Raw genomic sequence first — 19,316 nt, 5'->3', positions numbered from 1 at the left:
CAATCGAAGTCATTTTCGATCCTATCGAACATGGTTCGATTGCATCGAGTAATAGGCCCATTCTGTCTAACAACAATGTAACTATCTGCTAAGAAGTCTCGATTACATCAAATATAGTTTGATCTTATAGAAATTCAAAATTCGATAGAATCGAACCCTATTCAATAACATCGACTTTAGGCACTCCTTCCACATAAAAACATTCTCAAAGTGTTCATTGATATAATTGAGTCACCTTCGATTACATTGAGAGTAAGTTCTTGATTTTATTGAATCATTCTCGATTACATCGAATATCAGGAACATTTTGTCTAGCAAGTCATCAAAGAAAATACAACTCTACTCTTTGAACACATCAAATACCATTCGATGTAATCGAACTTCAAATTTCGATAGCATCGAATGATGATTGATAACATCGAATATCTGGACAAAATCTTTCAGTAACCAAAGGTAATTTTCTAAAGAAAATTTGATTGGATCGAAACACCTTTCGATGACATCGAAGTGCACGTCGATAAAATCGAGCAGAATTTATCTTACACAAAAATGAACATATATGTGTAGAAAATTGATACAATTGAATTAGACTCAGTATCATCGAAATTCAAATTTCAATACTATCGAAGACTATTCGATAGTATCGACAATGACAGATTTTTGCCCGTTTTTCTACCATTGTGATTCTTCTTTTATAAATACCATAGGTTGCCTCTTAGTAAATTGAGCTAGAAATTAAGAGATTTTAAGAGAGTTGCTTCACATACATTATGCCATCTTCCTCATTCCCTCTTTCCCATTAGAGTTCATGATTCAATCTTGGCATATGCATTAACTCACCATCTTATGTGCTTAAGATTGAATTATGAACTCTAGCATTTAGAGATATTGCAACTGAGTAAACCTATTATTGGAACTCTTAAATGCATAGCTCATGGGAACTTTCTCTATGTGTATTTATGATCACATCATATAAATAGAGAAGAACAAAACCCTAAACCTCATAACCTTGGAGCATTCATCGAAGCATCAAAAGCAGGTTACAGTTCAAGGGAGCTGAAGACTCTTCGTCATCATCGAAGATATTCACATCGTGCGAGAAAAGGGTTCACTAACTTATTGAAAGTATACAGAGTCCGTCGAGTCTGAAGCACTTTCCTTGTGTAGGATTGAGATTCAGAGTTTAAGTGACAATCTCGTCAAGACCTCTTTATAGGCCTCCAACAGGAGAATACATGGTCTTTGTGTAGGCATTGCCTTATGTAGGCTTGAGTTGCCATGTGTAGGCTTGGATAGCCTTGGGTAGGCTTCCTGTTATGTCCTTGGGTAGGACTCATTGCCTTCAGTAGGCATTTAAGGGAATCTTGTGTAGGTCCTTTTGTTAACCTTGTGTAGGTTGTGAAGGTTCAAGGTTAACTTGATTTAAAACCATTGGATAGTGAAATTTGGTACACTATAGGAGAGAGTGCATCCACCGGGAGTGGAGTAGGCAAGTAGCCGAACCACTATATATGATTGTGTTTGGGATTACTTTTTGTGCATTATTCTAATTATATCTATGATTATCAAATGTCTTTATGATGCATGATTTACTTGATATATAAGTATTGATAGAGATCACATCCCACACACACTATCATATACACTTTTCCTAATAGGCTTGTTCTTTATATATACATCTTGTATAAGCTTAGGTGATTTGGACCCTCTATTAGCTTGGAAATCATAGAGTTGCTTTGCCTTACTCTTTCAATTAAAGTTAGTCATGGTTTGTTCTTGGTAGAAAATAAAATTTTGAAAAGTCCTATTCACCCCCCTCTAGGACATTTGGACATACTACATACTTCATACTTCTGTAATAGCGGTTCTACTACAATTTTAACGGGCTCCATTCTGGCTAAAGACTTAACCATCAGTTGTTTCTTCTAGTCTATATTTCTAGAGGGAATGCTCCTTGTTGGCCAAGATAACCTCCAATCGAAAGAATACTCCGAGTAGCTAACCAACCAAGAGAATGAGAAGCAACACCTTTCAAACAGGCCTCATCCTATTGGATGGATTGGCAAAACAGCTGTAGTTCCTCACCTAGCTGAACTGACAACCTCCACCGGCCGTTCAACCCAGGGCTTAGCTAGAAAAAGGTATACTAGGTCTTTTACTTGAAGGAGAAAATATTGGGAATCACAATATGACTTCTACCAAAGATCATATTTGGGCAATACGTAAGGGCGAAGCAGGATGACGTCCGAAAAAGCAAATCTATTGGCAGAATCTTTAAATCCCACTCTAGTTGGACGAAGTTCATTTCGATGGCAAAGAAGTTACCTCAACAAAATATATACATTCATTTAGGCATAGCAAGGAGGGAAAGAATGCCTTGAAGGACAAAATCCATAAGTAGTTAACTTAGGAAGAATTTCCCTAAAAATCTCGAAAATAAGTGAAGGGAAGTACTCACAAAACCATAGTTGGAGAAGCCATAAGGGCCACCTACAATGATGGAGATTCTTGATCGTGAGACTATGGAGGGACTGATATAAATGAGAAAGAACAAAATGGGGCAAGGGCCATATATATGACAACCAATAGCCAGCAATTAGGCCAATTCACTATAGTCCTTGGTCATTTGGCCAGCCAAAATGTAGAAAAAAAATTAGCAAAGCTACATCAGCAGGAAAGCATAATGCTCCTGATGTAACACAGGACCCTATTTCATTTCCTCCCTATATAAGAGGAATATGCAACATTGGCTTGCTAATTATCAAAAGCAAAGGACCATGAGCTGGATGGGTTGATATACTCCCTCAAGGTAAGGAGACCTATCAACACACAAACGTAAAGAATCATAGGACTCATAAAGCCCTAAGGAAAGTGGAAGCAATTGGTCAAGGAACTCCAAAAGCATATATCCGCTGCCAGCAGACCAGGTTGCATGGCTGTCTCGATCCGAGAAAGCTGGATGAAACTCAAGATCCCAATGGTTCTCCACTTACCTCTGAACGCAGACTCAACGCTGTCCAGTTAGGCAATCTAGTCTGGAGAAGGGCAGGGGCATAATCGATGACGTGAAGTGCTTGGGTTCCAATGAGACCAATTGAAAGAGGGTGCCCATGGTAGAAGTGTCTCCTAAAGATATAAAGGAAAGAAATAAAGAAGAGAGGAGTAATCCTCCTCCAGGGTAGTGTGAACATAGGACCAAGAAGGTATTGCTCTGCCTCACTAGCCTCATAGCAGTTGAGGGTGTCTCGTAGGACAAAACCAGCCAATTCTTCAATAATAGGCTGGATTGAGTTAGGAGGGGAACATCCATGGTAGTCAACTTAAGTTGAGATTCCTTAGAAGTAGAAGCCATGACACAAGAAAAGTTGGAGGAGAGAAAAGTTGAAGATGGTCGAAGTACAATAGACTACCGCTTGTGATATTGGAAATATAACATTATATAATTAAAATGAAACATCACAATGCACATCTTAAATAAAAACTAGCAATTATGCCAGGTGAAATCCGGCATCCGCATTAATTTACAATACGGTCAAGTGTAAATTAACCCCGTGCTACCATGTCTTATGTCAGAATGGCCATTGAAATCCAAATGTCAAACGTCCCATTGCATCTCTCGATATGAAGGAATGCGGGAACATTGTTTATACCCATTTTTAGTGCCCTGATGTGAACCAATTAAAAGCTGCCACATGTCAATACCACGTGACCATATCATCTAAGTATTTTTGTTCAATCTTCCTTCAAGGATGCGCATTCCATTATAAACGCAAAGGCATAAATCCTTAAGCCCACCTTAAGAGAAGTGATGGTCCAAGTAACTGGTTAATGAATTTGATCTTGGCCTCGGTGCCAGGATAGCATCTGTGATGTGTGCGGCTCTGTATGCTTGATTAATTAACAAACATACCAAACTTTGGTTTTACGAGCGCTTATCTAAGTTGGTAGAAAATTTGACACGACTGTGGGGAGCCAAAAAAGGCTAGAATCCACGTAAAAAGTGTACATTTAAACTTATTATTTTTAATTAATTAATTAAAGCAATTGTCCAACACAGTTAAAAGCTCAAAATGGCACCGGAGAAAATTCCTCGCAGAGAAATTGCGCGGAAGGAGAATGCGCGGGAGAAAAGTTGAATCTGTCATATCATGCTTAATTTTCGTTGTGACGCGGGCACAGAAATATCCTAGTGTCGGGACCGTGCGGGGCCGTAGATACGTACGTGACAAACCCACTCCTATATTGAAAGATCACATTTTTGGTCGGATTCTAAAAATCAGGCAGATTCAAAACTCGTGTGAGCTATACCACACGAAACAGTGGGTATTGAACGCCTGGCCATGAAAGGAATTTTTATTTATTTATCAGGATGATATATATTCCCACAGTTTATCTGAGTGGTAGTAATTCCATGAGCGGTTTGGATGACATATGAACATCATGGTCAGCTCCAGGAAGGTTTCAACAGTGGACGTTGCTATTCCCACTGTTTTGTGGGTGTGGCCCCCCAAAGTTTTAGATCTACCGCATTTTTAGCATACTGTACTATCGTGGCCTTTCAAAATAGATGGACGGAGTGGATTTGTTACAGACATCTCTGTGGACCCCACACAGCCCGGGCAGAGATATCTCTGTGCTGGGTCAAAGGCAATCCGCTCCCTTTTCATACACTCAAAACTTCTGAACATAACATGCGTTCACCTCGAAGTAAACCGATCCATTTGTTGGCCCAGTTCATGCAATTCAAGTAATAAAAAATTACACTGAAATAATGTGCAATTTATATCAACTAGATGGCCGAGATGAGAAATAATCGACGATCTGTATTCAACATACAAATGTCCACGAATCACTGTTAGGATTGTTCAATTTTTATTTTTATTTTTGCTTATGATCTATCATCATTGGGTCCCATAAGTTGAACGGTCCATTTTGAGGTACACCTATTGCATGTGTACACTTTAGGGTGCATGCGTGTGAACGATCATACTCCGCCAACCTATCAAATCTCGCACCGCATCATCTATAAATTCGCGGGCATGGCTCAGTCACTTGCAGCATCTCATCAATCACTCCCGACGCGAGTCCCAACAGTAAAAACTGTCATCCTTGAATTCCTATCCAGCCAAATCACGATAACCCATCCAGCCAAACACTCCAAACCATGGAACCCAAAGCTCCTCTCTCCCTCTTCTGCCTCACCTCCTTCCTAGCATTCTCGTCCATCTCCATCCTCCTCTTCGCCAATCCGACAGTGTCCGATCCACAGACCCGATTTCTCGACAGGGGTTGCAGCCTATACAACGTGACAAGGCCGGCGCCCTTCTTCAACAACCTCAACGACACGTTCGCCGAAATCCGGTCAAAGATCAACTCCACTGCCCGATTCGCTACTGCTGATCGGGCACGCGCTTCCAATCCACTCTATGTTCTCTTCCAGTGCAGGGGCTATCTCTCCACATCCGACTGCCTCACTTGCTTCACCGTCGCGGCAGCCCATATCCGGAACTGCTCTGCGGCGAACGGGGCCAGGATTACCTACGACGGATGCTTTCTGAGGTACGAGACCAATAACTTCTATGGTGAGACGACAGCGCTAGGGAATTTTGGGACCTGTGGGAATGGGACAGCATCAAAGGCTGCAGGGTTTAATCAGACGGCTGATCAGCTGCTGAGGGACCTTACGGTGGCAATACCAAGGATAAAGGGGTATTTTGGGGCAGTGAAGAGGGAAGGGATAGGGGGTGCTGTGGTGTACGGGGTAGCACAGTGCGTAGAGACGGTGAGCGAGACAGGTTGTGGGGATTGCTTGAGAGTGGCTTATGGGAATTTAGAGAAGTGTCCGCCGGATGGGAATGGGAGGGCCATGGACGCTGGGTGCTTTTTGAGGTACTCGGACAAGGAGTTTTTCAGCCTCAATCAAACGGTGGATATTGCGCGTTTCTTGAAGACAGGTTAGTGGGCCCTATAATGACCCGTCCATCATAGTCATTGCATGATGCGTGTGTAGATTGAATATAGGCCGTCCGTTATTCTTTTCATGCTTCATTTTTTGGTAAGACTAGCTGCATGGATAGGCTTTTGAAGGACAGTTTTTAGTCGGGCCTTATAAACCTCGGGTCTGGACCGTTTAGTAATCACACTTTTTTTTTTTTTTTTATCACACGCACCCTCACCACACACAACACCCACACCACAATGGGTACTTGATCCCAAGATCTCCGTGTTGAAACAGAGTCTGCATACCATGAGACATGGATCCGGACCCAGTTTAGTAATTACACTAACACCTTCATTTTCGGTTCATTCCACTCACCTCTTACATGCTAAACTTTTCACGGGTGCAAGATCCAAGCCGTTCACGAGAAAGGCCTCCCCAACATCGGGTCAAACAGATCTTTAGCTGGACTACACACCTATAAGAATAAAATAAAATAAATAAATAAAACCAGTGTTCGGTTAGAGCAACTGTGGCAATGGACCGGATGGATTTCAGGCACGAGGATCCTAATCCAGCTTTGGACCCGGTTTGGACCTGATAGTTAGGCCCGTAGACCAGGCTTGGACCTGGCATGCATGGGGCCATGTTGTGATTGGGCTGTGGGCCTCCCCATTAACATTCCTGGATCAACAGTCCCTATTCAGTAGATACGTTTGGCCCACCTGATGATTAAGTCAGACTAATTCATAAACAAAGGCATCTACACGATGGAATCCACATGATAAACGGCTTGAGTGCTACACATTTTTTTCACGTGCCAGGTGCAAGAGGATACGATTGGCATGGGTCCAATTTCAGCCACCATCATGTATCTCTACATAGCACCATGGTACACCACTTAGATCACAAGATCATATGAGTCGGGCTGAGTCGTCCCCTATTTCTAAGTTGGGTCGGACCCTGTCCTGGTAGACTTGGAAAAGTCGCACCCAACTCATGTAAGTCTTAAAACCATGATAAGATGGGGTTAAAGTGGGCCAGGTGGTGTATTCGTGATTGGTGTAAACCCCATGGTGTATTCGTGATTATTGTAAACCCCATGGAGCCAAAGGGCTGAAAATTACAACCTTGGCATCTGGGCTTTAGGGCCGTTGACTGCTGGGCCCAAGTCTTCCAAGCCCCGATGATGTAGTAAAACCTAGACCTCAGATTGGTCCTAGCTCTTGATGGGTGAAACCAAACAGTCCCGAGCGCATCCACCTACTTTTTTGCAGGATGTGGGTTGTTCATTAGATTTCCCCCGTCATGCATGATACATGAAGTCTCTGGCTTGATAAACGGGCTTAAATTTTAAGCCCGGGCCTGGATCTCTGGCAAAGTATTCCAGCCCAAGCGGGCAGGCCTAACCCATTTAGCTAGAGCTGGGCATGAGTCGAGTTGGACCAAGTTAAGGCTGACCTGACTTGATACAGCTTTGAAATAGACCTGATCCAAACTCGACCCGGCTCGGTACCGAGTCTGGCATGCCTGACCTGGACTGGTCTAGACTAATCCGGACCGAGTCCAACCTGGTCACAAGTACCGAGTTGGGTCGAGTCGGCACCGAGTTGGGTTGGGTGTAGTGGGTATCCATGGGTGAAATCACGATGCGAACCTAAGTGCACTTGCTAGAATTGCAACCTCTGAAACATCAAATCTAAGTTTTTTTCTTTTTTCTTTTTTGTTTACACACACACACACACACACACACAATTCCAGTGTTGGATTAAGTCGAGTCAGTACCAAGTTGGATTTTGGGTTGAGTCGAGTCAATTTACTAGGTAACCTAGACTCGGTTTGAATTCGGATCGGACGAAGTCTACTCGATTTGATCAACTCACCTACTCAATTTGGATCAAGTTGGGTCCGGACGAGTCAAGTTTACGAGTCGAGTCGTCCTGGCCCTACATTTAGCCCTAATTGCTTCCAAGATTCTATCCACATTTCATGTGCCACGTGGAAAGGATGACATTCATCGGATTGTCTAGGCCATTTGGAGGGGACGTGGATTGCGTCCTATCCTTGCCTGGACGGTAATCCATCCGGGCAGGGCTCCACCCTGATGTAAGTGTTTTATCCACGCCGTTCAACAGTTTTTTCAGATAATTTTAATATGTGAACCAAAAAATGAGGCAGGTCCAAAGCTTAAGTGGAAAAACTTATTGGGAGCCAGAGAAGTTTCGCATGAAGCTTATATTTGTGTTTTCACTTCATCCACGTCTACATGGCCTTATGAATTGGTTGTGTGGTAAAAAACCATCACGTTGGCCCTTAGAAAGGTTTCAACGGTGGGTGTCATTTTTTGGTTCACGTATTAAAATTATCTGAAAAAAGTGTTGAACGGCGTTGATAAAACACTTACATCCCGATGGGCCCCACAGAGCCCTGTCCGGACGGATTACCGTCCGGGCGGGGGTAGGGCGCAATACGCGTTCATTTGGAGGACGCGGATTGCGTACTGACTGGAGGGTGCTCTGTGGGCTCCACAATAATGTATATGTTGCATCCACGTCGTCCATCCATTTTGGATCATTATTTTAAGGTAAGTATCCAAACATTGAGTATTTTGAGATCTCAGGTGGACCATACCACAGAAAAACAATGGTGATTGAACGCTCACCACTGAAAGCTTCCTATGGCCCACTGTAATGTTTATTTTCCATTCGACCTGTTGATTTAGGTCACAAAGCTCTGAATGAAGAGGAAAAATAAATATCAGGTTGATCCAAAACTTTTGTGGCTCCCAAGAAGTTCTTCAAGGGTGAGTATTCAATGATAACTGTTTCCTGTGGTGTGGTCCACCTGAGATGTTTATCTGCTTTATTGAATATGATCTTGAAAAATGTATGGACAGTATGGATAAAAAACACACATCATGGTGGGGCCCACATAGCACCGTCCACTAGCGACTCGCATACTGACAGCGTCAGTAGGCAAAGCGCGTCCCGATTTGGAAGTCGGATATTTTTTATTTTTAAATTTTCTTAAGTTTTCATTTTCAAAGCCATTGATGTCATGGTTAAGATCGCCTGATAGAAATATTCTTTAGAACCATGAGCAATCCATGACCGCACTTCTCAAATGAATGGTTCCAATTTTCCAATAACGATCTTGGCCGTACTTACATGTTGTTGATCTGATGGAGTGGATCTTCCCATTAGTTATGATGTTCGCAATCTAGCCCATGACGTGTCGGCAGGGCATGGACAATCCATATCGATTGATTGCAATGTCCCCATGTCACTATAACTTTCATAATTCCACGCAATCACACGTGCCTATTGAACATGTGAATTAGATCATATCTTTCCATTAGGGTGATACATTGGGCTTCACAAAAATCAAAATAAAAGCCAACCGTTGATTGATACTGCTAAAATCGCACAATTTGCTGATATCGTGCTTCAATCAAGAAGGGTCTCTTCCAAATCTATTGGAGATGAGGAGAGGAGATAAGCCAACGAGCCAATCCTGGTCTTTACTTTATGAAACTGCCTGATGTATTCTTCTAAGCAATGTTTCCAACTAGATGGAAAGCTCAGAGCTCTTATGCGTGTCCCATATCGGCACGTGTGCATGCGTGTGGATTTAGTGATGTTAGTAACATAATGGCATAAATATGTGCAATGTGCAGGGAAATCAAGCAAGAGGAAGAAAGCCATAATAGGAGGTGCTGTGGGAGGAGCTGCTGCTATCCTATCAATTCTCCTTTTGTTACTATTGCTTCGACATTCCAAAAAGGCTAAGAAGAAGCCTCAGAAAGGTACTGTATGATAAATATCTGTACAAGTAGGACCCATAGTTCAGTCATCTAAACCATTGGTCTGTTGGGCCCTACTGTTGATGGACTGTGAAATCTCCTTGATAGGACATTCCCAACCTTGAATTTTGGTGTCCTGCAAGTAGATGGAGAAATGCAGCAACTATCACATTCAACTAAAAAATTATGGCCAAGTTTGGTGGCTAGGTTCTTCTTGTCTATCTACAGTGGAGCCCAACAAACCAATGGTCTGGATCAGTGGACAATGTGCCCCCATTTCTACAAACAGTATGCATGTCCTGCTATCTTGTGATAAATTTTATTCCACAATTCATATGCTTCTTGTAGAGAACTTACGCAATTCACATGCTTGTTATAGAAAACTTGAGACTGCATTTGGATGCGCATGCAAAATGAACTGCAAACATTCATATTAGTCAATAGCAAATTTCTTAGCATTAATAAGGTGGAAGTAGCACTCAAAATGTGGAATTATGCTTATTCAGATGTCTGACTTGCAAGTTATGTGATTGCAATATGGAAGCCGAAACCATCGATGTGAATGCCAAGGAAATTACAATTTTGGTTATTTCCATTTTAGGGTGTGTTTGTGTGGACTATTGAATTCAATTATGATTATTCATCAAATAAAGTTTAAATAACAAAATTGTGCTTTCAAGTTATTTGTATGAGTTGTGTGGGTATGAAGGCATGGACTCCAAATTGTAATTATGTCACTTTCAAGTTGGGCCTCCAAGAAATATAACTGCAATTTGAGTGCTATTTCCTTATTACATTATTTCTCAATGTATCTCTTGATCTGACATGAGGGGAATTGTTGTTGTCCAAAGTCCATGCATTTTTTAAATATTTGGGATAATACACCCCATTGAATCCTGATTCTTGAGGGTCGTTTGGCAGCATGGATTTTGAGCAGTTAGGAATTGGAATCCAGAATTTTCAATCCAAATCATGTTTGGCACCTCCAAAATCCTGGATTTCAAATCCTTGAAAGGGCCCCTTTTAAAATCCAAGAGAAAAGGAGGGGTGCAAAATCCTAAATATTCAATCCTCTTCAACTGTCATAACTGCTTTCTTCCCCTCTTTTAAGGCTCCTTTAAATCAAAATCCAGGCTGCCAAACATGATTTCTGGATTTGACGGGATTGAAAATCCAGAATATGGAATTCTTAAGTCAGAATCCAAATCCATGCTGCCAAACAACCCCTAGGATAGCCATTTTCAATGTCACTTTTATAGTTCCTGAGATATCCATTACTCCAATGAATATGCTAGCAATCATGCCAGGGCCAAGGAATTGAGGTTCTGCCAAATTATCATTGGCTGGGTTTCCAGAGCGCCCTTAATGCGCTTGGTATTTGGGGCTGCACAGAAAACAAAACCCAAATGCATGCTTTCACAAATTTTTTCTCTCTGCCCCAAGTATTTTTTGAGATATTAATGGAATGTTCCAGTCATTATTTCATCCATGATTGGACAATAAGAGACAGCAACGACAATCACTCTTGCTAGATAGATGAGCTCGTAGAGATGGTTTTATTATTTCGATGTCTCCCGCTCGTTAGATAAGAAGCTAGTAGAGACAGTGTAGTGTTTGTGAATAATTCAGGGTTCAATCCCTAGTACTCTTACCTTTCAAAATAAATAAATAAAGATCCAGCAAGCTACATGGTTGCAGCTGAAAAGTTTGGCCAAATTAAAATCTTATTGCTCATGTTCACCCACATGAAGGCCAACTCTTGGTGAAGATTCAGGAAATTTGTAGCTAGAATCTTCTGCCAAAGGTGCTGATCCCGTTTAGAAATTGCTGCTTCCACTTTCATTTGAAATCTCTTCTCTCTTTTCCACGAATTACAGATGACCAGCTTCAGCTCTATCCATTTCATATTATATGTGATTTTCATCATTTTGGGAACATAGTAGTCAAGTTGCCGTAAACATGATCACCACAAAAAGTCTATATTTTAGATCATTAAATATGAATACGCATAACTGTAGCCTTGTCTGAGCTATTTGGGGTTGGCTTTATGAATCTTGTTTCACTGGTCTTTCTTATCGAAGGCCCTCTCCTTGGTAAGTGAAAGAGGCCTTCACATCTCTAATGACCACCTTGATCCAAGTCATTCTAAGTATTTCCCTCGTCCATCTTTCAAGCTGTTCAATCTAATCAAAATTTTGCTCTTTCCCTGGTTTTCATTGCACGTGGCTGGACCTTCTCAATCAGCTCTCTATCATCTTATCTCCTATTTATTTTATCCTTAATCTGAGTTGGATGACCTTGTCTTTTATTCTATTCTTCGTAGTCTTTCCCACAAGTCTATCTTGACATCCTTGTCTGGGATTCTCATCCTCTGCTCATGTCACTTCTAGTGTCCCAACATTCTACGTCTCTACCCCTCTAGAATACATGGTTGAAAGACAATTTTTTCAGACAATGCTTTTCCAATGTCCTTATTCCTGATCATTTTTTATTACTAATTTTCACTTTCTGCTCCCACATGCAAATCCAGCTTCCTTCATATGATTAGATCTCCCTCCAAGCCGTACATATGAATTTCAAAATACGGCTTTCCACAAAATTCTATTTGTATCTATGAGATCGAGTATGGAATTCTGATTACTCACTTTAAATTGAGTATCCGTTTCCCTCCTATTCCTGCTAGGATTGGAAATCCTGTATTTTACATATCTATACAATCAAATTATTGGGTTTCTGAAATAGCGTAAAAAGAAGTGCTTTGAATTATTGCTATTTAACTCGGTCCTGTTCTGTAAATGTTAGCAAAGGATGTGGGAATAGTAGATGTATATGATGAACAATTTTTTCTTGAGTATTCCGCTTTCTCTCCTGACTACTTGGTTTCCAGCTATAACTCTGTAAAATACTTGTTTTGCAGGAGATATATTAGGGGCAACCGAGCTGCGTGGCCCAGTAAATTTTCATTATAAAGATCTGAAAATTGCAACCAGAAATTTCAGCAAAGAAAATAAACTGGGAGAAGGAGGCTTTGGAGACGTATACAAGGTAAGGTTTTCCAGCTGATTTTTTGTCTTTTTTTTTTTTTTTGTTTTTTTGTTTTTTTTTGTTTTTAGTGTTATTTACTGCTACTTGAAATATTTAATCTCCATCTGCAATCAGGACAATAATATGGCCCTTGATAGAGTAGAATGGCAGAATTGGATTCAAGTAGCAAACCCCAATTAGTTGGGATAAAGTTTAGATGGTGATGATAATCTGCAAACAGGGTATTTTTGGATGTACCATCAAGTAGAAATTCTGTGTTTACTCCAATATATTGGAAATAACGAAATTACAATTTCCTTAGCATTCACATCAGGAGTTTGGGTTTCAACATGTAATTATGCTTCTTTCAAGTTGGAGTTCAAAGAAACTAACTGCAATTTGATCACTACTAACACAACAAAAACATCATTAATTTTTATCATTTCCTTATGATTAAACTAAATGTAACAATTCACCTGAACATACAAAAGCAGCCTTTAACTTTTCAGATGCTTTCAAGATAATCTATTGTTTTGTACATGTCAGGGTGTTCTGAAAAATGGGAAAATAGTAGCTGTGAAGAAACTTGCATTAAGCCAATCCAGTAATGCCAAGGCAGATTTTGAGAGTGAAGCGAAGCTTATAAGCAATGTTCATCACCGGAATCTCATTCGCCTGCTGGGATGTTGCAACAGAGGCACAGAACTGCTTCTGGTATATGAATTCATGGCAAATAGCAGCCTGGATAAATTCTTATTCGGTATTGTCATCTTTCCACCCTTGCTATAAACATTAATTGATCAATTTGTGATTCCTGTTGATTTCGGGTCATTTATTTCAATACTGGAGTGAATTGGTGGTAGCTTGGTCAACATCTGCTAATCTCTCTCTTAAATTGTAATAAAAACATGCTAGTTTCTTCAAAAATAAACATTACTATTAGGTAATGGCAACACATTAAATCAGAAAATGCCTACACAGATTTCAATGTTAGGTTTTTGACCTGTGGAAACAGTGTCTAGACTTCGACCAGTCCCTTTTCTACAAGACCTTCACCAATACAATCTTTCACAAAAGAACAAAACATGTTCAAGTAGAATTTCATCTCCCTGAAACTTCAAAGCCACTTTCTTTTTATTCTACGGACAAGACATGGTGGGTTGGTAAGGTTTCTTTTCTAGGCACCTCTACTTGAATTTTCAGAAGAATGTTGGAATGTATCAGGCCATTTTGCGCTCTATCATGTTTGCATTCCTTATCAATAGTCTATTTCTCTATTTACATGCATAGTTCAAGTTCACCTAATTGTGTGTTTCTGCTAGGCATGTATATTATAGGGCATGGCATTTTCACATACTTCTACATCAGATTCTCCATTGGCTGTGTAATATGCACATAGTTTTTTTCTTTTCTTTTTTTCTTTTCGTTTTTTGAATTCCTTGACACATTTATTACTTATGTTAAACTGAATGTTCCTCATCCAATTCACTTGTGCATCCATATGCATCCTCAATGAATATTTCTAGCACATAAATACAGCCTTACGCTGCATCTCGAATTTCAAGCTTTGTGGAACCATTACTAGTCATACCAATAGCATACCAGGGATTCATTTTGACGAGTTGATGAATATTTACCCTTATTCCTACGTATTCCCCACTATCCTAGTTATATGTTACTTCATATTTTTGGAGTGATGTGATCCTTTCATCCTCATGGTGTACTTTCTAGATATTTACCATGTACATGCTTTCATCAATCTGCCGAAATAATCCATGTCTTCTATTTGTCAAAACAATGCATTTGATATTAGTTGTTCTGTTTTTTTCTTTTCCAATATTTTTTGGCCTGTTGGCTTACCACCTTTAATTTCACACTTGTAAATGATAATTTGTGCAAGAATAGCAAGCATGGCTGTGTTAATATGCTCTCCCTCCTGGGGTATCTTTATATGGCTGTGTTCAATGTGGTTAATCCATAGTTATATGAGCCTCCAGGGAAGGATATGTACGGTATACCTGGATTTTCAGTTTGTTCAAAAGGCCCATGGTTCCATGATCCAGACATTCATTTGTGGGGACCACCATGGATTGGATAACGCCCCAAAATCTCCTCTTACAATTTGTCACTGGAAAATAAATGTTTAAGAAGAGAAATGCAGCAATGGTCCACATTGAACTGAAAGGAAAGCCCAACATTGGTGGCTAGGATCTTCCAACATATAGTTTCAGTGAGGGTCAATAGATCAAGGGTCTGGATCACTGAATGATGGGCCCCACTTGTACATACTGAAAACCCAGGCATACTATGCATCTCCTACTTCTAGGTTCATATAATTCCTAATCTAATAACATTTGCACCGTAGGGCTATATTAAGAAGATGGTAAACATTACATACTAAAACGCTCCAACCGAACCTAAATTTATCATCGCATAACAATGCCAATGCATTAAAATCTTCATTATGCCAACTTAAATGGAGAATATATATTGTATCTTATTGTTTGTCACTTTTCTCTGATTTGGCCTGATCAAAATCCAGCTGTTATGTCTCACAGGTGACAGACACGGAACCCTTAATTGGAAACAGCGGTTTGACATAATCATTGGCATGGCTCGTGGCATTGCATATCTACATGATGAATTCCATTCCCGTATCATACACCGAGACATCAAGTCCAGTAATATTCTTCTCGATGATGATTTGCAGCCCAAAATTGCAGATTTTGGGCTGGCAAGGCTTCTCCCAGAGGACAAGAGTCATCTTAGTACCAGATTTGCCGGAACCTTGTAAGTCGAAGTAACTGCAATCATGTGAATTCTCATCATCTCCACATCTTTGACAATATGTCCAATTCTTCTATTATTATTTTTTTCTCATTTCATTTTAAAAACAAACAATTCATGGAAAAAAGCTGACACAAATTCCCTTCATGGGATTCTTCATATCAATTAGTGCAACTTTGATGAGTAGATTTTCCAAAAGTGAGGAGATTTTAGTGTTTTATTCAACTTCAATTTGAAAGACATGGTTTAAAACTCAGATCTCGGACTCATACTAGGCAAAGTTATTCATTTTTTGCAAAGTATGAATGCTCAGTTAATGAAGTTCCGACATGCGTGTACAAGGTCATCCACACATGTGCTGGCATGGTGGACAGGTGCAATATCTAAGCCATCCATCAGATGGTTCAAACCATGTATTCTTGTCTAAAAATCAGGCTAGTCTACTCATCAGGTGGGGTTCATTCATAGAAACAGGTGGACAGCTTAGAAAAGTCCTGACAAGTTTTCTTCAGCAGCATAATTTTTTCCCTAACCTTTTGCCCACCTAATCAGTGGGCCGACATGATTCTTCTGCCAGGGCATCTACACAGACTCCCCTGATGCATGGGTTGGATCTTGTACCTATGTGACATGTTGGAAAATGTCATGGCATGTACATGAGCTCCATTCTACATGCATGTGGGCTTACCAAAGCTCCTCAGTTAATATAAACGCAGCTTCTTTTTACAAAAGCTCTTACAGAGTTTTTTGAAAAACTCAGTGCTTTAAACTCATTACTACCCCAACTTAGTACCAAGTCAGTTTTAAACCGTGTCAAATGCTAATACAATCTCATTGGGCAGGGGGTACACAGCACCTGAGTATGCAATCCATGGACAGTTAACTGAGAAGGTTGACACATACAGCTATGGTGTGGTCGTGTTGGAAATTATAAGTGGTGAAAAAAGTAACGACCCAACGCGTGAACCAGAAAAACAATACCTTCTTGAATGGGCAAGTTCTTCTAAACTCATTACTTCTTGTGTTTTGCCACAATTACCATCTCTACACTCTGGCTAACCACATTATCCTTCTGTGGAAGTATACAGTGTAATGCAAATGAAACTAAATAATCATTGAAACTGCAGTCATGGTCATCAACCCTCGTTTATCCGGGCCTTGCACGTGTGCATATGTCATGAATTAATGCAATATTTACACACCCTTACATCCGTCCATGATTCATTTTCTGCTATTATTTACATAGTTTGAGTGTATTCTCTATTTTGTTTAGATTTTATTCTCTATAGTTAGTATATCTTTCATTTGAGGGAGATCCACTGCAGATCCACTGCCCTCAGAAGAAAGAAATTTTGGTGCCTCCACTTTCTGCACTGTACACTTGGCATGTATGTCTCATGATCTGATTCTGAAGAGCTTAGTCATTGGCGAAAACCATGAAAGGGCCATAAACCAAAATATTGATGATGATGATGGGACAATCCTAATCATTTAACAAAAGAAAAATGCATACAAAATAATAATAATAATAATAATACAACCTGAATTTTAGCAATTTTTGTACATCAATTCAACATGGTTAGGAATATCCTTGGTAATTGTAACTTTTGGTCTATTGCCCATTTAGGGAGCCAAGTGATAAACAAACAGTTCGCATCACGATACACATGCCATGCGTATCATAATGAAGTTGGAGCTGTGGAGGTACCAAATTCTATGCTTGGTGAGTAGCCGAATGCAGGGATGTGCAAGATTAGTTGGATTAGGAAAAAAAAAGGTTGAATAGACTTTCTCTAGCTTCTTTCTTCCACAATTTTCTGCATAATGAAAATGCAGATTTTCAGTTCAACAATCTCCAGTATACATGTAATGACTGTAAAAAAACTGGCTGCAACCATGATTCACCCTCCAAAATTGCAAATTGAGATCAAGATTCTAGGATCAACAGAAAGAGTTACGAGACCAGGACAATTTAGTGAAATGGAGGGACAAAACTCATTCAATTTTCAAGGACAGCCTGTGCACACAATAACCAAATACCCTTGACTGTAAAAGAAAATATTAGCATGCAAGGGGACAGAAATACCCCTGATTAAGTGACTGAAGTACATATTACATATCTTACCTACAAGGGGAGCTGCTGACATCTTTGTCCTATGAGTATCTTTTAAATAGGCTCTCCTTGCTTCATGTTGCAATCTGATGTTTTGAAGTTTCTGGTACTCAACTGAGTTTTCCAGCACACGATTGACTATTAAATATCATCATCATCATCATCTAAGATGACTATTAAATATGTTTAATTAATTATTAGATATCAAGTCATGTCAAGTGAAGACTGATTGAGTTTTCGAGTCCAACTGGCCTGGCTGGATATCGAGTTGAGCAAAGTTTTCAGGTTTTGAACTGAGAGATTCCCCAAAAATCTCTCAAAGTGGAAATTCCTGATCCTTTGATCATTTCCCTACAAATCAGCAGTCAAGGAGACAATACAGAAATGACTTCTTTCCACAGAAGACAACCCAATGATCAAAGGGTTATGATATTTTAGTCTGGGAAATTTTCCAGCAAACCCCCTATCACGGTGAAGCCCATCAGATTGATGGTTTAGACTACTCTTTAATGCTCATTTCAACCTCTTCTAGTGACACATAAATGCACCTTCTTTGAAAAAATATATTCTTAGTTTCTTTTCACTATTTAGTGGTATTGCTCTGTTTGATTAACATGAATGGATCATTTTGGGGGCTTGACAGGCATGGAATCTTTATGAGAATGACACACTGATGGAGTTGGTCGACGAGAACTTGGACCCAAAGGACTACACAGTAGATGAAATGAAGAAAGTTATAGAGATAGCTCTCATGTGCACCCAATCCTCAGTCACTTCAAGGCCAACCATGTCCGAAGTCGTCGTTCTGCTACTGAGCAAAGGTCAGGTGGTGACTCAGCCGACTAGACCCACCTTTGTAGATGCTACCATTACACATGATGGGGGAGTCTCCACTTTGGATGTGTAGTCCCCATCAATTGTTATCATGTCAATGTCTTTGTCCGATCATTGACATGTAACTATGCAATAGTAGTCCTGATGAGACAATGAAGAAAATAAATAGGGGGAGAATAATTAGAAGAGGTTACATTATGCAAAGGGAGTGTTTGTAATAATTGGAAGTTCCATTAGAGATGAAAATGGCACGTTCTGGATATGCTTATCGAGTCGGGCCCAGTTGGGAAGATTCAAAAAACACAATCTAAAGCCTTAGTTGTTTTCAGAGCTTTTTAGCTTTCTTCTTTGGAAGCTTGTGTTCGTCTTTGATGAATTTGTAGTGAGGTGAACGGCTTTGATGTGCTTGCGTGGCAGGGAGTTTGTAGTGATTCTCTTTTTAATAAAGGTGTTTGGTCCTTGGCTTGTATTTGTTTTGTTTGTATTTTTTTTTTCCTCTCTTCTTTTAATAATAATAAAAATAAATTTACCATTACCCGTGCAAAAGAAGAAAGGAAGAACCTGAGTCGACTCGGTTAAAGCTGGTTCATGACCTGATTCCAAATTCTATCCATTCAAGCTAGCTTACTTTGCCTATATCACTACTGTCAAGGCACTGTGTCTTTGAATCTCTTCCCTTTAATGACAGATATCAGTTGAGAAGATGAGTTGGGTCAGTGTGACTTGGGACCAAGAATCTAGCGAGTCCAACCCCAGGTTCAGGTCTGTAGTCTGCAAATGTGCCACGTGCTATTATCTAATCTTCAGTTGCTCCATAT

At 40.0% G+C, this 19,316-nt stretch overlaps 1 protein-coding gene across 1 annotated transcript; it reads left to right on the top strand.

The window, feature by feature from the left end:
• The first annotated feature begins 5,046 nt into the window (after positions 1-5,046).
• On the top strand, positions 5,047-18,967 carry LOC131242991 (cysteine-rich receptor-like protein kinase 2). Its single transcript, XM_058242029.1, has 7 exons — positions 5,047-5,954; positions 9,615-9,743; positions 12,658-12,785; positions 13,311-13,524; positions 15,323-15,554; positions 16,394-16,544; positions 18,308-18,967. The coding sequence occupies exons 1-7, from the start codon at positions 5,165-5,167 to the stop codon at positions 18,569-18,571; spliced, it is 1,908 nt and encodes a 635-aa protein (XP_058098012.1). The 5' UTR covers positions 5,047-5,164; the 3' UTR covers positions 18,572-18,967.
• The last annotated feature ends 349 nt before the right edge of the window (positions 18,968-19,316 follow it).

Source organism: Magnolia sinica, chromosome 4, assembly GCF_029962835.1.
Source record: "Magnolia sinica isolate HGM2019 chromosome 4, MsV1, whole genome shotgun sequence".
Taxonomy (NCBI): domain Eukaryota; kingdom Viridiplantae; phylum Streptophyta; class Magnoliopsida; order Magnoliales; family Magnoliaceae; genus Magnolia; species Magnolia sinica.
Note: the sequence above shows the minus strand (reverse complement) of the source record. Positions and strands in the feature narration are given on the sequence as shown.